General features: G+C 55.9%; 7 protein-coding genes across 7 annotated transcripts; 2 read left to right on the plus strand and 5 right to left on the minus strand.

The window, feature by feature from the left end:
• Positions 1-113: 113 nt before the first annotated feature.
• VDBG_05134 (integral membrane protein) lies at positions 114-4,055 on the minus strand (the record flags this gene model as incomplete). The annotated part of the gene is made up of 5 exons (XM_003003975.1): positions 114-1,067; positions 1,127-1,737; positions 1,815-2,043; positions 2,225-3,023; positions 3,136-4,055. 5 exons carry the CDS (start codon positions 3,729-3,731, stop codon positions 114-116), a joined length of 3,189 nt encoding a protein of 1,062 aa, XP_003004021.1.
• Positions 4,056-5,729: 1,674 nt separating this feature from the next.
• VDBG_05135 (predicted protein) lies at positions 5,730-6,032 on the minus strand (the record flags this gene model as incomplete). Its single annotated transcript, XM_003003976.1, has 1 exon — positions 5,730-6,032. The coding sequence occupies one exon, from the start codon at positions 6,030-6,032 to the stop codon at positions 5,730-5,732; it is 303 nt and encodes a 100-aa protein (XP_003004022.1).
• A 725-nt stretch (positions 6,033-6,757) lies between these two features.
• Positions 6,758-8,713, minus strand: VDBG_05136 (DNA mismatch repair protein mutL; the record flags this gene model as incomplete). The annotated part of the gene is made up of 1 exon (XM_003003977.1): positions 6,758-8,713. One exon carries the CDS (start codon positions 8,711-8,713, stop codon positions 6,758-6,760), a length of 1,956 nt encoding a protein of 651 aa, XP_003004023.1.
• Positions 8,714-9,295: 582 nt separating this feature from the next.
• VDBG_05137 (6,7-dimethyl-8-ribityllumazine synthase) lies at positions 9,296-10,079 on the plus strand (the record flags this gene model as incomplete). The annotated part of the gene is made up of 2 exons (XM_003003978.1): positions 9,296-9,498; positions 9,680-10,079. The coding sequence occupies 2 exons, from the start codon at positions 9,296-9,298 to the stop codon at positions 10,077-10,079; spliced, it is 603 nt and encodes a 200-aa protein (XP_003004024.1).
• Positions 10,080-10,696: 617 nt separating this feature from the next.
• Positions 10,697-11,154, minus strand: VDBG_05138 (conserved hypothetical protein; the record flags this gene model as incomplete). Its single annotated transcript, XM_003003979.1, has 2 exons — positions 10,697-10,979; positions 11,042-11,154. 2 exons carry the CDS (start codon positions 11,152-11,154, stop codon positions 10,697-10,699), a joined length of 396 nt encoding a protein of 131 aa, XP_003004025.1.
• Positions 11,155-11,432: 278 nt separating this feature from the next.
• VDBG_05139 (conserved hypothetical protein) lies at positions 11,433-13,681 on the minus strand (the record flags this gene model as incomplete). Its single annotated transcript, XM_003003980.1, has 2 exons — positions 11,433-13,212; positions 13,422-13,681. The coding sequence occupies 2 exons, from the start codon at positions 13,679-13,681 to the stop codon at positions 11,433-11,435; spliced, it is 2,040 nt and encodes a 679-aa protein (XP_003004026.1).
• Positions 13,682-15,692: 2,011 nt separating this feature from the next.
• VDBG_05140 (hypothetical protein) lies at positions 15,693-16,741 on the plus strand (the record flags this gene model as incomplete). Its single annotated transcript, XM_003003981.1, has 3 exons — positions 15,693-15,974; positions 16,424-16,522; positions 16,583-16,741. 3 exons carry the CDS (start codon positions 15,693-15,695, stop codon positions 16,739-16,741), a joined length of 540 nt encoding a protein of 179 aa, XP_003004027.1.
• Between the last annotated feature and the right edge of the window lie 4,935 nt (positions 16,742-21,676).

Here is a 21,676-nt window from a genome sequence, read left to right on the forward strand (position 1 = left end):
ATTCCCACCGTCGCCTGCCAACCGGTTGCCCTGTGTCGATTGTACTGTGATAGATAGAAACATACAAGTAGGAAATCGTAAGTGTACTTTGTCTGGCAGTTCATGTCGCCCGTTCATCTCGTGGAGCTGCGGCTCGATGCGCCCCTCTCGTCGACGAGTTCCGCCGATGCGCCCAGCAGGTCCACGTGGTGCTGCTGGTCTGGATCGATTCTGCTGATGTTGTGTTGTGGCACGTAACCGAAACTTGTCGGTCGATCGTCGGGAGATCCGCTCAAGTCGATTTGGCTGAGATCGCTAGCATCCATCGACGAGCCCGAGAGGCGTCGTCGTTGCGATTCCGTCCTTGTAAAGGGCAGTCGATTGGGAGATGTATCGACTGCTGCCCGTTGTGCCTGGCCACGCGACGGCGATGTCGGCGGGACCAGGTTAAAGGAGGGCGTGGGGGAGTGGTCGAACTCGGCCTGCGAGTGGCGTTTCGAGCTTTTCCGGGGGATGTCGGGCGTCTCAGACTCAGGGCCGACGACTCCAAGGTTCCTCGGCCTCTGTCTCTGTGATGGCTGTCGGCTAGCTTGCGACGGGATTCGGCTGGGCAGGTGGAAACTGTCGCCGTAATCTAGCCCTGGCAGCGCAGGAGGCGCATCTGGTACCCTCGATCGGTCCGACACCGTCTCCTCCGAGCTTCGTCGCCCCTCGTCTCCCGTCAACAAGTCGTCTTGTGGCGCAGCAGCCTTCGTCGGTGTGTTCTTCTGATCCTTCGTCGGTGCAGCAGCAGCACGACCATCATCGTCATCATCATCATCAGAATCGATGGGTCCGTTCCTCAGTACCCCCATGGCCACTGGAATTCCTTCAGGGGGAGGATTGTCACTAAACTCGCCACCGGGAGCACGCATCGAAGTTGGCATGCGTGCGCTGCGGACAACCTCGAATCCTTTGCCCTTCTCTTTGTCTTGCGCCGAGCATCGTCTGAGCCAGCAGCTGCAGAGCATGGGACCAGTCGGTCGCAGCCCGTACGAGTCTGCGACTGAGCTCGAGTCAGGCGCTGACGCGACGCGTAGTAGAATCGACTCTCGTGTGCATAGTCGCACGTGAGCAGGCTGATGGGGGACCTGAATGGGGGACGCACCAGGCTCTGCCTGGTCCGCAGGGCAGGGCATCTTCCCAGGTCGCCGCCATCAGCTGGCTGTGGCGCAAGCTGACTATATCGTCTCGAGTCAGCAATGGAAACGCGGCGTCTGTCCGACATGATGGAGCCCGTCAGTGTGTCGCCGCGACGCCGAGGCGGCCGATAGTAGGGGTCCGAGGGGTCAGCAATCATAGCCGGCTGAGGGCGGGTGGCTCCGCCGGGCGAGGGTAGGAACGAAAAGGTGCTGGCCTCGCCAGGAGTCGTCGGCGTGAAGTTGCTGCCGCTATCAAAGTTGCGAGGCGGCGCCGAGTACGTGTCGATGCTATCAAGAACCGAAGAGCTTCTCTGTTGGCTCCTCAGGAGGAACGCGCTCCCCTGGGATTCACTTCGCACTCTCCCTGCGGGCATGTAGCCCGCTTTTGGACACTTCGTCGGGCATCGAGCATGGCGGGTGCTCGAAAGCGTGCTTTGGCGAGACGGCCCCGTTGCGACGAGCCATTGTACGTCGCTGCAGTTGGCGCATGCCGAAAGATCTTGGGCTAGTCCACCTCTGGGCCAGGCCACTCTCGCCACCGGCGCCAGGCAGACCGGGGGATGACTTCGACGCACGTCTGAGGGGCATTCAAGAAAGAACCCGAGAACAATGATGCCGGGCGTGAATAATCAAAAATGACGTAGCCGATCCAACCCTTGGGGGCCTTCCTGTGACTCCCGAGCTCCAGGGATGAGGGGAACCCATGAGGCATGACGGTGATGAACCTCACGACGGAGAACATGGTATGGTAGGCGTTCATGAATGTTGCAGGAGGGAAGGGACGAAATGCGTGTAGGGGCAAGACTTGCACCACCCTCACAGATGGCGAGCAAGACAATCTGAGGCGATGCCAAAGGGTTGCCCCGGCACCAATCGCGATGCCCTCGGAAAAAAGGTCAGCATGATGGGAACCAAGGCAAACGTTGCCGACCTCCGTCCGGAATACGTGTTGTAGAGTGGCCCGTAGAGGAAGCACGGTTGGGAGATCGTCAAGAGGACCGCCCTTCGGCTTCGTAGTGGATGATCAGGTAGAGCAGCCAGCAGGTGAACCCGATCAGGATGACCAACGTGAGGACAGCCAAGGCGACGGCAAAGTTGGCTGATTCGCCGGCAACGACGAGCTGAAAGGTGGAGAGCGCTACGATGGGCAGCAAGAAGAAGTTGAAGACGACTCGGACAACGTTGCCTATCGAGAACGGCAAGTTTTTCGCGCGCAGGTCCTCCTCAGTCGTGCTGCTGATCAGTCGGTAGATCCAAAGAACGAAAAAGCCTATCTGGATGAGCACGAGGACGGAGGCAATGATGACCAGCAGCCAGACCATCATGCCTACCCAGATATCCTCGACATCACCCATACCGACCAGGTGCGCAAAGCGCTCCAGACCATGATGGCCTTCTGTAACGTAGATGCCGTCTTGAATAGCTGGCCAGCCGGGAGACTTGTCTACAAAACTCTCATTAAACATCAAGGCTGACCAGCTCGCTTGGCTGACGATGGGCTGGTAGAAGCCAGGGTAACTCAGAGTGAGTGATCCGGTGAGAACGACAAACTGGATATACTGCAGGCAGTCGCCGAAGCCAGGCGTGACAAGACGCAGCAAGTCCTGATCCCGCCCAAAGTTTGAGGTCCACCGCAAAACGTCAGTGGTGCCCCAGGGGCTGTACATGCTCGCCAAAACGGTAGCGAAGCCGACGAACAACAGAATGGCAAAGGGCATCCATTTGATCAAGCCGGCCAGGTGGCCGAGATCCGGGGTGATGGTCGCAGAGACACAACCAATGTCAGTAGCGGCAACGTCACCGTAAATAACGAGGAAGGTCGCGGAGAAGGATGCAAAGGCATAGGAGGAGAAGAAGTCATGGCTGATGTTGACAGAGGGCAATTCGTAATGATTTGTCCTAGGAGGCACACGTGTCAGCGGCGGCCCGAGGCGAGCTGCAAGCACAGCATGGTGTTCGATAGCCAATAACTTACACATCAGTCTGGTTGAAGACGGGCGCCAGGGGACAGGAGGCGTTCACGAGCTTGTCGTTACAAAAGTCTTCACGAGCGCCAAAGGGTTGGTATGTGAGCATCTCGACCTGCGTCTTGAGCGCCGTGACCTTGGCGTTGGGTTCGTTGGGAAGCCGGACAATCTTGCCCTCAGTCTCTGTGGGATCTTCCCAGTGGGAGTCGCTCGGCGGGGGGAGGGAGACCCCAGAATGGGAGCCTGTCACATTTCCCCAAATGATGACACGAAGATTGTGGTTTTCGCTCTCGGTATCAAAGCGAGCATCGGCGTACAACGGGGTCCACTGCAGAAGACGTGGCTCGTACAATCTGTAGGAGTCGGGGAGACAGTTCGAGAAAGGAATCTGGACGGCGTCGGCAGGTCGAGTTGTTAGAAGGAGGCAAGCCAGGACGAGCAGCAGTGCCCGGCCAGGCAGAGCGAGCAGCGGCGGCACAACGCGGAGCCACGGGCGGCTGTGCGAGATTAGAGGCATGTCGAGCGAGGGTACATGGGCTACTTCGCGAAGCGAGTGACGAGGTGGCCGACTTGGGGTTGAGGAGGTAGAGCGAGAGGATATCATGGCGAGCGATGATGGCGCAGAGGGGTGTTTCCCATAGCCCCCGCAGCCGGACGATGGCGGTGGTGTGGTTGGCAGTACCGGTGCCGATGCTGCATGGCGTGGAGGAATTCGCGATGGCATGATCCGACCGGTGGACGAGACGTGCGAGTTGTCGGCGTGGAACGTCCCCGTGGGAGGCAGAGTCGGAATCGGAAACCCTCACGAATGTTCTCTTAGGGCCTCGGCAACATGTTGATCTCGTGTGCGACAGACAGCTCGATAGGATCAGGGGATCGTCGTGTTGCTGAAGAACGTTTGCCTGTCGGAGACGTCGTGTCTTTGATGGCGGGAGGTAAGAAGCGAATCGAGGATGGATGTTGAAGCGACGAAAAGAAACGAGAGTCAAGAGGCGCCTGTCTGCCTATGGAACCGCGTTGCACTGCAAGAATTGTCTACAGGCAAGGTCAGGTAAGGTACGGTAAGGTCAAATAGTGTAATGGTAGCGTCCAGAGGCACAACAACTCGACGCGGCAGAAGCTGATTGTGCAGGGGGGGGCGCAGGGGGCGCAAGGACGAGACGACGAATGCAGCTGGCGCTGGTGGGGTGACGAGTTGAGGTGAGGATGGGAAACGAGGAACGGTGCAATGGGAAAATGGGGCGTGGTACGCCCCGTTGGGATTTGACCCGGACGAGGCCCGTTCTCCACCAGAGCTGAGCCCGCCGGCCACCAGCCAGCCAAGCCAGCCAGTCTGCCTGGTAGGTCCCCTGGTCCTGCGGCGAGGGGCCCCTACCAAGGCAAGTAGGTAGATGCCTTACCTGCAAGTAGGTACCTACCTGCCTATACCCAGGTACCTTACCACAGGTGCCTACAGGGGGTGAGCTGGTGGTGGAAAGTCTGCGCTCTGCGCCTTCGTATCACCTCGTGCGATGCTCAGTCCTCAGGGAGGCTAAGGAGGCTGAGGTATATGCTCTTAAGCCCAACACCCGCTAGCGCTGGCATCGCTGGCCTTGGTTTATCATGGACGTTGGGCGGCTTCGCACTGGCCAGTCCACACAACGCAGCGCCTACTACATGTACCCAGGTACGCATCGCCTACAAACGCACCCAGCGCCACGTTGACCTGAAAACCGGACTGAGGAGAAGGGATTGGTCTTGTTTATGTGTCTTTGAACCCATCCCTTTCTAAAATTGTCTGTCTATACAGTGCATCATCGCTCGATCAATTGCCCACCCAATCCTGATCCGTCACATATCCACGCTACACGTCAGTGACACTTAGGAATTGATGAACCCCTTCTGCCCTATGACCAACCTACGTAGGCCCTCCATGGAACCGGGGCCGTAGGCTGACAGTTCGACAGAGTCATAGCGCCAGACGTTGATGTCCATCATCATGCCCCCCCAATGAGGTACTCTTGACGCGACTCCGCCTCGCCCATCCTCGAGCAAGAATTTCGCCCGCTGGCACCTACCCTCTCCCCCCTGCCTGAATACGAGCCACCAAACGTCCGCTCCCTGTGGGGATCGACCGTGGCACCAAGATGATAATTGCCCATCTTAGTGTCGATCGGCCCCCTTCTAGTGGCCGCTATTTAGGGAAGACTCCCCATTTCGTACGCCGTGGCTGTTGAGGTTTGATGGCCGCCACTCAGTCTTTGACGGGCGGCGCCCTTCTTACTATGTACGTCGCGCGCTCGCTAGGCAGCCATCCTCACGACCCCCTATTCCAGCATCCCACGTTAATCGCCCATGGGAAAAGTCTGGCGCTGTATGTTTCAGAGCGGAAAGCCTCCAATCACTTGACCTACACTGAGCACACAAAGTCTCTGGTGTCAACTGTTCAACTCATCATCTTTCTGTCCAGGAATCTGGTTGTCTCAACGCTGTTTAGACAGCGCGTCACGAAGTCATTTTGTACAGTCCACTGAATACGTATCACATGTGCAAGCTAGTGTTTCTCTACCACAGAACGGCAGCCAGCTATACGTCTCCTCTCAAGACAGACGCATATAGCAAACTAAAGATTCAGCTCTAGCTGCATCTCGGTCTCATAGGCACACTGCAGCCAGTCTGCGACCACCTCCTGAAGTCTATGCTCGGTGTACTCCTTCTCCGCGTGTGTTCTGGGCAGCCCAAACTCGATATCGCCCTGCGTGATGTATGAGTCAACAGGTTCAAAAAAGACTATGTCTTGAGCCAGGGCCTCCAAGTTGAGTGCCTTTATTTGTAGCTGCAGACTGGCCGCGTTCTCGGTCGCGGTCTCAAGTGGCAACCGATCTGATTGAAGTCTCCTTGGCGTCTTGCGACCAGACAACGCCATGGACCGTTGTCTCTTGATCCAGTACCGCCGGGGATCAACTTCCATCATGACGCTGCTCCTGGCCCTCTGTGGCAGACTTTGGCGTAACCCTGACCCACCTGAGTTATGGCGAGCAACCACATGGTTGCTCCCTTGGCAGTGATAGCTGGGTTCAGGGCCCCTCGGCAAACTCATTCGGCGAAGCGACTGCGGAACCTCCATTCCCTTGTGGTCTGTTAGGTTCCTCTCTATGATGGCCCTCGAATAGCATCTCAGTTTCGCCATTGCAAGTCGTTTCACCATATTGGACTCGTTTAAAATCCCGAATGTCACGCCGGCTGTGGGTGTGTTCATGACTGAGCTCATCGTTTTGCTTGCTCCGGCTGGTATGATGCCCCCATCTCGGCGATGCGCATCCCCGCGCCTCAGAACCCCGAGACACTTTTGGGGTGAGTTGCAACGAGTTGCTATGGCACGTTATTGCGGGCTTCCCGGAGGAAATTGTTGCCAGGGGTGTTCTCGGCAGACGATTCAGGCCAAGATGCGGTGACTTCTCAAGGCCCCCTAGGGTCAAACGCGGGCTGTTAAGATGTATTCGCTCAACGTAGCTTCGAGGGTCTCCTAGGCTTGCCTCAGGCGACTGGAGATACGAAAGCTGGTTGCGATGATTCACTTTTGAAAGTGATGAGGGCACATCGGAGTCCTGATCAGAAGGGATACATTCACGTCGGGCCTCGGCGGCATCATCAGTCTTGCTCCCGTTGGCCGATGGAACAAAAGGGTACGGGGAATGGCACCGGTTCGACACAGGGGCGATCCCCACTGCCCATGCCAAAGTCCTGTTGAATCAGTGGGCTCATGTATCCTTTGTCTGTAGCGAGGTTGTGTATGGCCGGCACCTCCACCCTCGTGCCGTTTCTTGTCCCTGACACAGCCTGGAATGGGGGACCTTTATTATTGTGAACATCATGCGATACTCGTTCTGCTGAAGAATAAGTCGCTGCGGCTTTTGCAATGGTCCAGGGTGTTCTTGGACCATTGTTCGGAAAATTTGCGCTAGAGCCTTGTGTTTGATTATCTTCATCATCCCATGAGCTAAGTGTAAGCATGCTGTACTTCCCTTCACCGCTCAATGTGCGAGTCCTCGCTGTGTTAACCTGTGTATATCGGAGGGGAACTTGACATGCCCTGTACTTATTGGTGATCGTGCGTGAATTTTGTTCCCTGGCTGGGCTTTCCTCTTCAAAGGAGGGATAAGGTCCAGAAACGAATGGCACAGAATCCCTCGAATTCATGCTAAGCTGAACCAAATTCGAGTCCAAGCTCTTACCATCATCAATAATGGTAGTAGCACCAGAAAAGCCCTGGGGCAGAGTACCTGGGGCATTCGGAAGTGTGCTGTCCACAGCTTGCTGGAGCCTTTCGTGATCCTCAAGATCCATCTCGTATTCGTCCGTAAGGAGGGGACTCTCAGGGGTCCGCTGGTTAACGTGGCTTGCACCAGGCCAATCCCTCGTATTCTTTTGTGACAGAACCAGTATCGGTGAGTAGCGCGAACATTCTGTTTGGTTCGGCGATTCGTTGTCGCCTGAGTATTCGTGAGGGGTGTACAAAGCGAGGCATAAATTGTTGATGAGGTCGAGGACCGTTTGCTCGCTCCTGAATACCACTTCATCTTTGGCAGGCGAGATGTTGAGGTCGTAGATTCCTGCCGTACATTTTATATCTACGTATAGGAACAGATCTCTTGTCGTGCAGTTGCTCGCCTTTTGGAAGAAAATGTTGATGATCTTGACTAACTTTTTAAAAATGCCCCTATCTCTGCCCATTGGTCGGGAATCGACAGAGACGTAGGCGCCTTTGCCAGCTATCTTTGCATGATCTGCATCAGGTTTCGGCAGCAGTGCTCGAATAATAATGCAATTGGGACCGGACTCGTCGTTTTCTCCCTTATTGGGAGGCGTGGTTGTTGACGCTGTCGAGTCCAGTAGCTCTGTCGAGATGGTCCTCTCAACGTACTGGCTGGCTAAGCTTACGCCAAACATCTGGAGTGTAGCTTCCCGCGGATTGAACCTCTCGCGGGGTGCATACGACCACGCAGACTTCTCGTCACCAAGGACCTTGAATGTTAGTTTTGTCTCTGGTCTCGCCAGGGCGTACGCCTGCAGTAGGGTCTTGATGCTGGCGATCGACTTTGGGGCTTCTTTGAAGAACACCTTTCGACGGACAGGGAAATCGCTGTATAAATTGCTCAACTCGACCGTAGTGCCCACGGGTGCCGAAACAGTTCTGGATACTACGGAATCGCCCGAGGAGGAGCCCAATATGAAGGAGCTTGCGACCTTATCCTGTGCTGTTCTGGTGGTGATGACGACTTTGGAAATGCAGGCTGCGCTTGACAATGCGTTTCCTCGAAAGCCCAAAGTCTTGCCACCTTTGAATTGCAATTCCTCGAAAGACCGCAGCTTGCTTGTATGGCCAGGGCGGCCCACACACTTGATATCTTCTGGTGCTATTCCGTGGCCATTGTCACGGACCTGGATTCTACCGAGGGTATTGGCAGATATGAGCACTTCGACCGCAGTGGCCCCTGCATCAAGTGCGTTATCAAGTAGTTCTTTGACAGCGGAAGAGGGAGAAACCAGAACGAGCGTGGCACATAGTTGACGGGTGGCGGCGTCGGGGAGACGGGCGATAGACATGGTGAGTGTGCCGGCAGCGCACGGCCGGCGGTAGTGATACGACTCGGATTGGCTTCTAAATGAGGACTTTGACAAGACTAACACAACATCATGTCGATGGTGTTGTGCGTGGGATGAGGCAGCAAGAATTTCTTGCAAGATATGGTGATGACAACCAAGGCGAAGGTGCCTACCTAATTCATGTATTGATGGGACCTGGAAGGAAGGAGCTCCCACGAAGCTTCCCTTTCCCAAACAAGCTCTGAACACTTGGGAGAATGGATCTAGGGTGCACCTACCCGCTCAAGCCGCTCCATGTGTCGGACTCGAAGCCAAGTGCCACCTACCCTGGCGGCTTTTTCCACAGCTGACGCCATCTGCAGTTGACTCAGTACCCCGCGGCACACCAAACTCCAACGAGTCTTCGAGCTATTGCCCCGCGTCGATGCACAACACTCAATCATCGGACAGGACCCTCCACGCCAATCCCATCACTTACCAACCAAGCCCTTGATCATCTCAACCTGAGCGCTTCCCAGCTGCATCACTCTTCTCTCTACCAGTACCACCACCGCTGTCGCCTCCCCTCCCCCCCACAACGCCATGTCGATCAAGGGCCCGACTCCCCAGGAGCACGAGGGCAGCGCGCTGCGCATCGGCATCGTCCACGCCCGCTGGAACGCCTCGATCATTGAGCCCCTCGTGAAGGGCGCCAAGGACAAGCTCCTCGGCTGCGGCGTCAAGGAGTCCAACATTGTCATCCAGTCTGTGCCCGGGTCCTGGGAGCTCCCCATCGCCGTGCAAAGGTCCGTGTCTTCTTTCTGTTTTGTGGTGCTGCTTTCGCTCTTGTTCTCATTCCCTCCACCCCGCTTCTCCCGGCGATGCCGCGCGCCATCGGGCTCCCACCTTCCCCCGATGGGTGCCCTCTCTCCATGGAAGAGGAAGCAAGCAAGCAAGCAAGCAGGCAGGCTGACAGGCAGCCACTAGACTCTTCGCCGCCTCCCAAGTCCAGTCCTCGACCTCGGGCGCCGGCTCGGCCGGCGACCTTCTCGCCTCCTCGACCACGGACCTGACGTCCCTCTCGGCCTCGACCGACGGCGCCTCGGGCGGGCCCTTTGACGCCATCATCGCCATTGGCGTGCTCATCAAGGGCGAGACGATGCACTTTGAGTACATTGCCGACGCCGCCGTCCACGGCCTCATGCGCGTACAGCTCGACACGGGCGTCCCCGTCATCCTCGGCATCCTCACCGTTCTCAACGACGAGCAGGCTAAGGCCCGCGCCGGCCTGACGCCGGGCGGCCACAACCACGGCGACGACTGGGGCCTCGCGGCCGTCGAGCTGGGCGTCAAGCGCAAGGCGTGGGCCTCGGGCAAGATTGAGTAGACTACATATCGTACAAGAGGATGAAGGGCGGGTTGTGGTTGGAAAGAGGTGTGCGTGTTGGAACCTGACCCGGACGAGCCGTTGCTCCCAGGCGGTCAACAACAACAACGACCACGATATGAGGGATAAATCTTGGCACCAGTTCAAAAGGATATTGCGAAAGAAGAAATAAGAAAAAAGACCATGCAAGAAAACTCAAACCCGCCGTATGCATCGAATTGGTGGTATCTGAACATTAGGTGAATTACTGCGTGGAAGATGCGTCTATCTATGATGACCAAATTCTTTCCCACTGACATCTCACTTCTTCGGTTTTTGTCTTCACCAGCGTCCGTCACCAGCCCAGGGGAGATCCAACAGCTTCAATCAGCCGTCAATTCCCTTTCCAATAAATCCCGATAAACGTACAGGTCCTGTGGGAGCAGATGGCGGCTGCAACAATCCAAGATTGCGCTCCTAATGAGATATTCCTTGGCCGCTTCTTGCCCGCTGACACTCTTCCCCGAATCGTAAAAGACACCCGCAATTAGCACCCGCTCGCTATTGATTAGTACGCCGACACACCCCGAGAGAGATCTCACGAGATGAAGGCGCCGAGTTCGCTGCCAATCGATTTCTTAGACCGCCACATGAGCGCCTTTTCTCACCGCTTGGCCCTCATGGCCTCCCCAGCCCCTCGTCGTCGTCATCGTCATCCTCCACCTTGCGGAGCGGTCTCCGTCTTCGGCAGCGGCGGCGAGGGCCTCTTTCCCCTGCAGTGCCTTCATCCGTGTTCTGATTCCATCCGCTGATGGCGCCGGGACATGGTTGACGTGCGGGCAAGGGTGGACTGGAAGTCGTATTCGGAAGCCTGACCTTTGGCCATGAGGCGGGAACTTGCGGAGCATGTGAGGACCGGGCCTGTAGCGGCCGGGTAAGCCCGATGTTTCTGCGCTCCCGAGGGGGCGATCGAGGGAGCATACCCTGTCCCTTGCGCGTGGATCGACGGCGCATAGCCGCCGGCGCCAGGCTGAATCCACGAGTCGGAGCTGGGCTGCACCATGCTCATTGTTCGCATGCGGGGGTCGAGCCCCATTTGAGGCGGTTCCATCATCATCGGTGATATACGTCGCCCACGAAGGCTGGCGAGAGCCACCCATTTCCGAAAGCGTAGGCATGTGGCTCATGGGGCGGCCCCCCTTCGCTTTGGTTGCCCGGCCCTCATCTGCATGAACCGCATCCTGCATTCTGCATGAAATGCCTGCATCTGCTGGGTCATAATGGACCTGGGGCCTGCTCGCCAACTGAGGATTTGCTGGAGGCATTTTGAGGCATGCCATACATCATCTGAGGGGGGGATGCCTGCTAGAAGGTTCAAATCCCGCCTCCAGGGAATCCCTTCTGCTTGCCTCCGGCGAAATGGTTGCGCATCCACATGCGGGGTACCACGTCGCATAGCGCCGGGAACGCTCTTCGCTGGCAATCACGCCAACAAGTCCTCCAGGCCGGCAGAGCGCCGGGCGATTGGGGCGCCGGCGCGCCTCCCGAGAAGTTCATCGACTCGCGAGGTGGTCCATTGACAAGACCGGCACCCACAAACGGGTCCTGGGGGAGCTTTCTGGCGAAGGCGGGCAGGTGACCTCCCTTGCGGGCGGCAGAAGGATCGCCCATGCTAGAGCCTGGTCTGCCTTGTTGGGGCATTTGCATCATGGACGCACGAATATCCGGGTTCGATGCCATGTGACTCATGCGGCTGGGAGCTCTGGCTTTGCTGGGGAACCCGTGGGCAGCGAGGATGGCCAGCGGAACCTCCTCATCCTCATCCTCGTCAGAGGTCCCAGGGGTGTGTCCTGGAGGTGGAGCGAGGCTGCCCAGGTTTGGCGTACTCAGCGAGGTGCTGATGTTGGGGCGCGAAGGCAGGGGGTTAGCGGCTTCACCTGTGACCTTCATCATCTGTTGCCGGTAGACAGTCATGTGAGCCTCTTGCTTCCTGCGCTGCTTCGCGGCCTGTTTCGCCTTCTCGATATCGTCCTCGTCGTCCTCGTAATTATCCTCTTCGTCGTCCTGCTGTTCCACTGGCGACTTACTGACAGGACCTCCACTGTTCTGTCGTTCCTTGTCTTGCCTATACCTTTCGAATTGAGCGGGCGTCATGACCTTATTACGTGGAGGGCTGGGGGCTCTCGAGACGTAGCGACTGGCGACACGTGAAGAGTGTGCCAGGCTTCCCTCGAACATGTTGTCTTCGCCCGCCTTCTTCTCTGGTGCAGTGTTCCTCCAGCTCGAGGTGCTTTCCGGTTGTCTGTAGTTTCTCGGTTGCTGCGAAGACGGCGCAGCAAAGTTGGGACTGGTGCCAAGGAAGCGACTGGCGGCCATGGAGTCTTTGAGCAGGTTGGCATCCTCATCCTCGATGATGTCCGACGGCCTCTTTGTCGGCGCGTAGCTGTGGGGAGAATCATGGCGAGGTACCGGCGGCGGCACTTGGTCGAAGAGGGGAGAGCCCTGATTGGAGTTGGCGTTGAGGAGATTGTCGTTTGAGTGTTGACTGCTCCAAGAATAAGGCGAAGCCTCGACCTTGGCCGTCTTGTCAATTTGAATGGGAGCCGGCACCAAATGGCTGGCACGGTTCTGGGAATGATGGTTGCCGCTCTGAGCGATCTTGTGGGCATCGTCTTGTGCCATCGCTCGTAGGGTCATGGCACTGTTTCGTTTGAATTTGTTGTCGAACATCTGCCCAAAGTCGCTGCCCATGTCAAGAGAAAAATCTTGGTCTTCGTGTATTTTGGGAGGGGTCGCTGTGCTGGAAGTGGATGAAGTCAATCCCCGGGGGCGGCCGCTCAGTCCATCGTGCTCCTGGTTTGGTGGAACGGGCAGCGGGTGATCATCGACGGAAGGGACGGGGGGCAGGTTCTTCTTCTGACCGCCGAACGAGAACGTCCGGCCTGCTCGATCGAGAAAGCCTCGTGAGCCGGACTTGGGAGGAGCTGGGCCAGCCATGTCGCCTTGTGACTTCTTAGTTGCGCCTTTCCATTCTTCGTGATGGCCTTGTTGAGCGAAGTCGGCTGAAGAGGGTGCAGTAGAAACGTTGCTATGGCGCGACGATGCGTCCGTCGAAGCTGTTTTGGTCGTATTGGAAGACCCACTGCCCCTTAAGCTGAGTCAGTCTAAAAAAGCCAGGCAATAAGAAGATCCCTGTCAGGATGGCGGACAGGGGGGGGATACGATCTGGCCGAGACACACATGCCGTCAAGGGTTTGTTCGGTGTAGTCAAATCTGGCCAGGGAGGACAGGCGTCTCTGGACAAGGAATGGAATGACGCAGCGGGTATTGGAAGAGGGCCAAAAAAGAAAGCCAGCAACATACCGGTTCGATGGTTTGAGGTCAGCAAACATATTGTCCTCGACGGAGCTCTGCGACAAATTTGGCTTCTGATAAACCGTGCTGGTCGTCGCCCGGCCCATGCCCATCCTCACACCACCGTCAAACGACTTGCCTGCTGACACGTCTGTTCTTTCGAGCACTCGGAATGACGATGGTTCGTTGGAGGCCACATCGACATTCTGGAAAACGTCTTCGGCGGCGGTAGACTTCCGCCTACCGAAACCGACGGAGAATCTAGGCATAAAGAATGTTGATGTTCCACGTCAATCCTACACGGATCAGGCGGAAACAAAAAAAAATTGTGTGGTCGAGCTGCAGAGTCGCGTGGCGAAGTGACAGATGCTCTCGAGGAATGAATGTCGAGCACGGGTTACTCTGTTGGAAGAGCGACAAGCTCTCGTGGGTGGATTTCGAGGTGAGTGAACGTCCTTGTCGTTTACCGGAGAATCGAGTGAGGCCAAGCGCACTGCGCGAAACGAGCCCAAAGGATTAGCTCTTGTCTGCAGGCACAGAGATGACGGCGATGGATGACCAGGCTGGAAGGGCTGTGACACTGCGAGAAGCAAAATGGGGTGTGGGCCGGTTGTGTTTGACGGGTCGGAGCGATGTCGTGGCTGGCACGATCCAGCCCAACGGATGAGACTCGTGGAACCTCCCACAAGCATATGCGGGATTGATTCGAGATGGGAGCAGAGCAACTCGGACCACACAAGGAGGAGGGATAGGGCAGGAGGGTGGTGTTTGGACGTGAGAAGTAGTCATGATAAGAAGGAAACACAGCCGCCAACGTACATTACGAAGTGGTAAGTATTAAAGGATATACGAGAAGGGCGATATCAGAACCGAGCAGACTTCATGAGGACTGCTATCGAGTTTGTACAGGCGGTGCGTTCGGACAGTGATCGGTCGGTCGCTCGGTAGGTCAGGGCGGCCACACAAGTAACGTGTGAAGTTGATGTTTGGTGGATGGTCTTGATGAGGGGACGAAGCCGAGACAAGACGAGCCAGGCGGGACGGATCGAACAATGAGCGAGCGTGTGCGCGGCGACGAGACGGCCAAGTAGGGGTTCAGAGCGAGCGAATGAGTCGGGTGTTGCGGTTGTTGGCAGACACGGCACGAGGGACGCAAAATGTATGCAGCGGTCCAATGATGGCTGGAAACCAAAGAGCGAAACGAGAGGCTGGTGGTTCTCTTTTTTTTTTCTTGTTGGAAAGGATGGGAGGTAGGCTGAGGGTCGCTCGAGGAGGAATAGGGAGGAGGAGCAGGGGCAGCAGGAGCAGCAAGCAGCAGGCAGGCCGGTGGGCGCGGTGGCGGCGAAGGCCCCTGTAATAGACCGAATGTGTGATAGGCAGGCAGAACTGGCTGGGAAGTAGGTACCGTCGTACCTCCAACGATACTCATGGACGGACGGTACGGTGCAGGTACGAATAGGTAGGTAGCCCCAGCAAAGAATACCTAGCTATGGCATTCCCAACGTGCCTGCTTCGTGTTCAGCTTGTGGGCAGTTGGCTTGTCCTTCCCACCTCCCACCTCCTACCTCCCACCTCGCATCTCACATCCCCACCCACCCCAGCACCCTCCTCTTATTATTAGATAGGTGGGGAGACCGGTCGATAGTCCACCGGCCACCAGACCCCATCCAGGTCCCAGCCAAGAAGCGCGCAAAAAGCCAAGTACTGTACAGCGTAAAGTAGTGGGCAGGTGTCCCAAGCTGGTTAATGCCCGGTTGTCCGCACCTGTTCTTCCCTGTCGAACCCGAGCCACCTCGCGTCAAGAGTCCACACCTGCTCGGCACGCGATGCCACAGCACCCTGTCGGGCTGGACACAGCGCCTAGACTGGACCTAACCCTCCTGGCCTTGGCCTTGGCCCAGCCTCCAACCCCTGGCCCCTTGGTGCTTGTACTGACCTTTCCCCTAGCCTTGGGCACCAAGACCCAAAACCGCCGCCGGGCCAGCCCAGTATTTCTCCTCGCATCTGCAAACATGGTCTGCCTGTGAAAAGCAGTTTCCGGCGGTCCGTTCACCAGCTGGCCCGCCAGCTATGCGGCCACGAACCAAAGACGCCGCCCTGCGTGTCTCGAATGGCATGATATGATGGATTGCTGCACTCAAGTTGGTGGACTGTCTATTTGTCTGTCGTCACGCCTTGTCGGTGGCGTGTCTTTGACCGACGCCTCGGGCATGAAATGCGGTCCACGCGCGGGATGAGTGGCAAGCAGTAGCATTCGGATCACGTCCAGTCTTTGACACCATGCCGACAATCCTGGGCAGCCAGTCCTGTTTGCTTCGCGGGGCCCACCTGCAACTCGCTTTTACTCCCTTTCGCTCTCTCTCCAAATCTCACATCCACCGTCGTCGCCAGTACTCGATGTCGCACTGCACTGCCCGCCGCACCGCATCTGACGTGGTACCGGCTTCGGAGGAATGTCGCCCTGTTCACGTCCCACTTCGGCCGCACCGATTGTGCTCGCCCCCCCCCCCACTCCTTTCAAAGTGGACTATCGTGCAATGGGGACTGTGCTGTGTAGTGCAGGTTCGTTTTGTTCTCCATCGTTCATGGCACAGTCATGCCTGCCTTCGTGTCCACTGCTCATGCGCTGGTCCTGGTGGCAGCGTTTTCGGAAAGTTTTCGAGGCAGAGGACGGGGTCCCGAAGCGACGGACGCACACATGAGCCATGACGTGGCGTCCGAGGCATTTGGTTCGTTCTTTGGAGATGGTCATACTGGAGCAGACGGCGCTTGCTCTCAGCGACGCCGTCTGAGGCACATGTTCCGCCGCCACGGGGACGAGAGAGGGGGGCGACACATTCGGGGTGACTTACTATTTAGTCGTTATTGGCAATGCACTTAATGCTAATCTGGCACGACGGAGATTAGACCTCGCCCAAAACTGAATATTGCCAGTGAGCCATGGCCCTTTCGTGCATTCTCCTCTGTGGATAGATGCCGGGACTCAAGCTCAATTGCCATGCTTTGGTCAGCAGCTACCATGTACTTGGTCTGATCTGGCTCGCGATGCATCCGGGTGTATTGGATGCCGCGCCATGTCGCCTCGTGCACGTCTCCTGACACGGGTGCGAGTAAGTCATCTGCGCAAAGACCCCCATCACAGGCTGAGACGCGTGCAATGGGTTTACCAGGTCCTCAGGGAAAGCGTAACGCGCACAGAGCGCGAAATGCCTGCTGAACGCTACAGGCATCCGCCTTCATCATTGGCTCCTCTATTTCTCCCACGATGCGGCGGCCGCGCTGTGCGGGTGCGGACGGGCGGGAAGCGGGAGAATATGGACAATCGATGAGGTCGTCCGTGACCTTTCACGGAAGCAACATAGGTGCCGTCGATCGCACCCAGCGCGCGGTGTCCGGGGCTGCCTGCGGTGAAACAATGTTGTTGCCGCAAGTCGCCGCGGACGAGACATGTTTTTCACGAAGTACAAAGACACTCACCGACCATTCCTTTCTACTACGGCTGCCACTGTGACGGTGGTATCGCTTGTCGAGATGTCGGCATCGCTGCTACGGTTGCTAGCTACCCTTGTAGACATGGATTACGGGTCTATATACGGGTGATGTCAGGATCGAGCATCGGTGTAGAGCGGAATGCTGGGGCGATTGGCATTCCTCTTGTCCCCAATATAGTGGGTGATGGCACACTCGTCAGCCCTGGCAGCAGACGGGCAGTCACTGCAGATCACGCACCTCGATGACAATGGATGACATCAAGACCGTCGTCTGTATCAGGGCGGTGCATGTGCTGCTGTCTGAAGCATGCTATTCAATAGTTCGAACCGGTGTTGCAATGTCGCATCCTGGCTTCGGCCATCGCTCTTCGAGGAAAGGTCGCCGTTTCCTTTTCACTCAGTCGATCGAAGGTGGCAGCCCGGCCAGCTCGATCGTACCTCTCGCTAAGCGGTTACAGGCTAGTGCAAGTGCCATCTCTTGACGAAAGTCCCCTGGATCCTGTGGAAGCTTGAACAGTGGTTCTGGCGGACGGCGCGAGAGCGGGTGCGTGTTGGGTTAGTGGGCTCTTTGCTAAGCCTCGAGCTGTCTCCACCTGCATTGAGACCACAGTCACTCAGGTTGCCAGGGGGGGCTGATCAGGCGTCTTGGTTGGTGATCAGGGACGCATGTGCTCGCATTCAATTGAGCGATGACTGACAATATGGATGCTGACCATGCTGGGCCGGCCCCTCATCCCCACGGCTGCTGCAGGGAACTATGGTGGACTGGTCGAAAAAGAAGAGCAGCTAAAAGCTTGGAAGTCCCGTATCTGCTGTTTTTCCTGTTTATCCGTTTTTTTTTGTTGTTTTTTCGGTGTCAGTGACCCATGAGACCGAAAGAATCCACCCTCACATCCACACGTCCCGTGAGACGCAGAATGGTGACTACGAAATGCCCACATTGTGCGCTTTACAGGGGGGGGGCAGGCAAGCGGCGCAGGGGATCTGCCGGAAGGATGGCACCATTAGACCACAGCCGCATCTGCCAGTTGATCCTACCTACCATGCTCCGGGTAATGTCCAGTCATTTCTGGAAACCCAGGCCAGCCTCGCTGGGATGTCAAGGATCGAATGAATGTGCTATTCAACTTGCTGGGCCTCATCGTGGGTTGAACTGCGTGGCTGGTTAGAGGGGCCCTTAGTATTTTTGCTCTAGATTGCGTCGAGATTGCTTTGGTTTGGAGGAGGCGTCTGTTGCTCTTGTCTCTAGCCACGCCCGTGGCCAGGACAAAAGCCGCCGTGGGCCAGGCAACAATGCATGTGGCTGCACGGCGGATCCAGTCCCTCTGTTCCAGTCCGGACAAGCAAATAAACTCCGCTCCGTTCATCCCCAGGTCCGAAGAGCCAGGTGGGCAATCAGAGAAATCATGCGAAAGTGACGGCAGGCTGAATGGGTGAATGGGGTCGGTCGGCGTCTGGCGGCTCGGTCATGACAGGTACATGATTTTGACTGTGAGTCTGGTCAGCAAGAGAGTCTGCTGTCCGATGCACCAGGCACCTGAGCCACAAGAGAAGTGTCAGGTCGAGTCTCCCCACGGAGGCGGATCCATGTGGGTTATTGGTCCGGTGTGCGAAGAAAAAGCTTGACGCGAGGAGCGACAAGTCTAGACCGATGATCCCCAACGTGTGCAACATGTGAAAGGACAAGAAATATCTTGGAACTCGGAAAATGTGGATTCCGCTGGAGGTGATGATGGATTTTGAGGGGATTGGATTGAGACATGATGAAATTTGTGGGCATGTGTTAGGCGTGCGTGTTGCTGCTATGTAGAGGTCGGTCTCGGTCGTTGGCCGCCCACGCTAACATAACAAAGTGGATGCCACCATGGCGTTCATCCAGCGAGGGCGGACGTCGGCCCATCTACGTAGGTAGTGCCTGGGTCCTAGCTTCTGTACGGTCGGTAGGCAGCCACTGAATGGGCCCCCACTGCCGTGTTCAAGGGCTAACCCTCGGGTGCCTCACTGGATCCAGCGCGGCATGAGCTCCCCTAAGGTACCTACCTAGGTACCTCACAGCTTGTGGCTCGCAGCACTCGCGATGGGCAATCCTGACAGGTGCCTCCTACACAGATACCTTGACGAGGCACTGAATTGATTGTTGTAAGTAGGGAGGTAGGTGTCTGAGTCCCAAGATATGTGCCTGAGACTGACATGACCTTATCCGCGTTCAAAGTGCTCTGCCCAGCCGGCGTACTTATCTGACTTGACGTTGTACGTTCAGCACTGACGCTGCTATCGGCTGCTCGGGTTGCCAAGTGGTTATTAGCATTATCCCCTAGTACATCCGATTGCAGGTGGCTAGCCAATCTGTGGCGGCTGACACCGACCATGACGAACGCAGGGCTATGTCAGATCGTGTCCATGTCGTCGCCGTTTATAGACGTGCACTTAGTCGCCACCGAGCCGGTCCCGGCCCATCACGCTACCTTGGCGCATGTTGCCTGCCTACCTGGTAGGGCTGTGGACTAATCAAAGATGTCGGCATTGGTCAGTACGAACTTACGGTGCCCATCGTTGTCATGAAGGGCTGCGGATCATATTTGTTCATACGGCATGGAAAGCTGTAACATGGGGCGTGTTTCCCACTACTAGCAAATCCCCAGCCAGATGACAAGCAAAGGTTGTGTTGGAGCCCCAAACCTGTCCGAGGCTTATCAGTGCTCAAGAATTTTCACGACAGTCACGCAAGGATCTGCTGCTATGCTGTCAACAAGAGATAAGCCCAATAGCAGCCTGGTTCTCCATTTGCTTGTCGCGCCTCAAGAGCCTTCCTACTCTACGTGAGATGAAGTTGTCGAAGGTTCAACTGCCAGGGGTTCAGCGAGGTTTGAGTCCGAGACGGCTGCTCTAACTCTACAAAACAGTCGCCCAACTCTCTAGCATTTATGGGCGTGACCTTTTTTGAAACATGTCACTTGCTTTGAGTTGATTTGCGCTGTCTATGTTGACATTATCTACTGGTCGTTAAACCAACGTTAGCCATCGTCCGACCAGAACCGAGTTGCATCAATCGTCGGGTTACTGTCAGAGCCGTGGGATGAGCAGAGTGAAGAGGTCTTACGCAGGGGATACCTACAGTCAATTGTTAGGTAGGTGTTAAGATAACATCCGAATTCGGGTCCCTTGCAGCCCTTATATATGTTCTCCCATAGCCCCAAGCCTTTGAACTAGCCCCTGCCCCGTGCTTGCGCAGCCGCCTCCAGAAAATCACCGGGCATCGAAGAAGTCTTTGCAAAACGTGTCGTAAGCTTGACGCAATATATCCAGACGCTTCTACGAGCCCCTTATTTCACTGCACCCTTCTACACAGGCTCATTACTCCAGCCAGACTAGAAGGATGTCATGAAAAGAACGGTGGATCAATGTTTAACTCCAAGCTTCTCGTTCGGGAAGATGTCGACCGAAACGAGGAATATTCCGGAGTCAGTATTCGCCACCATTCTGACCCATGCCTTGTCCTGTTCGACCTCATGACATCTCTTGGACGTAGTCTCGAGTTTGCTAGCATTGTCGCGTTCCACGTTTCTAGGCTTGGCCCATATGTTCCAACATCGGGATCTGTAGTCAGCCAGTCCGCAAAGCTACACAGATTTGGATTCCGCCCTAGGATCCAAGACAAGTATCAGCCAATGGTAAGTTCTTGACAACTTGACCGTAAAATCCGGCTCAAGCACTATTACCAAGGGCTGTAGAAAGGTCGGCGTCTTAGTGTACGGTGGATTTATTATTTCCTAATCCCCCGTCTATCCGCGGAATATTTGACTTTTAGTCTGACCTAGGCCACCTAGAGAAGTCAAGTCAGGATGTTTGACTCGTAAATCACACATTCTGCGGTCTCATCCAATCAAATGAATAGACAATCAACGGCTAGCTGAAGGTGAAACCCCCGTCTTGTAGCCACTTGTACAATGTACAAATGGAAACCCTATCGTCTTTTTAGAAAGATGCTCTTCATATACCGCACACAATGAACCTTCGATAAAGCGCTCTTCCGGCTCAGCTTTATTGCCTGGCCTCGGAGCGAATCATGGGACGGGCGTTTCTCCGCATTCAATTTCGAACACGAGAGCCTCCGGCTTCTCTCCCCAGTAAGTGTCAATTGGCCTATAGATTCCAAATATTGCATGTATTTATTTATTATTGCGGTTCTCTGCTCTCGGTCAACTTTCTGACGCCATATAAAAGAATCTGGGCGCGACCAAAACAATTAGGTTTCCGTTCTCGCCATCTATCTCGTTGTGCCCGACCTTGCATCGATAGCATGGCTAGAGGCAAACCCTTCCTGAAATCACAATGCGGAATCATGAAATAGTGAGTCCATACAATAAAGGAGTGTGAAACCTCGAGTATAGTGCCAACTGCTCAAGATACCTAGTCTTACCCCGGCCGATTGTTGGATGCACGAGCTTATCAGGGAGGTGAACAACAGTGCGACAGAGCATCAGTATCGATCAATGATGTGACATCTTCTCCCTAGATGACGAATTACAGGCAGGCTTTTAGCACGCAGTGCAAACGAAGCTGAGAGTACTAGATACCTTGCTTGGCGGGAGCAAGTAGTTATTGTCAATCAGTTTGATCACCGTGTGTCCGTACAAAGAAACGGACATCTACTTCTGTCCAGGACTGATGTCATCACATAGCTCCTTATACGAAAGAAGCATTACAGCAAGATAGACTTCAACCAAGGAAACAGAGATCACAGCCTGCTTGACACCGCCTCAAAGACGCCCT

This window comes from Verticillium alfalfae, genomic scaffold, assembly GCF_000150825.1.
Source record: "Verticillium alfalfae VaMs.102 supercont1.6 genomic scaffold, whole genome shotgun sequence".
Classification (NCBI taxonomy): domain Eukaryota; kingdom Fungi; phylum Ascomycota; class Sordariomycetes; order Glomerellales; family Plectosphaerellaceae; genus Verticillium; species Verticillium alfalfae.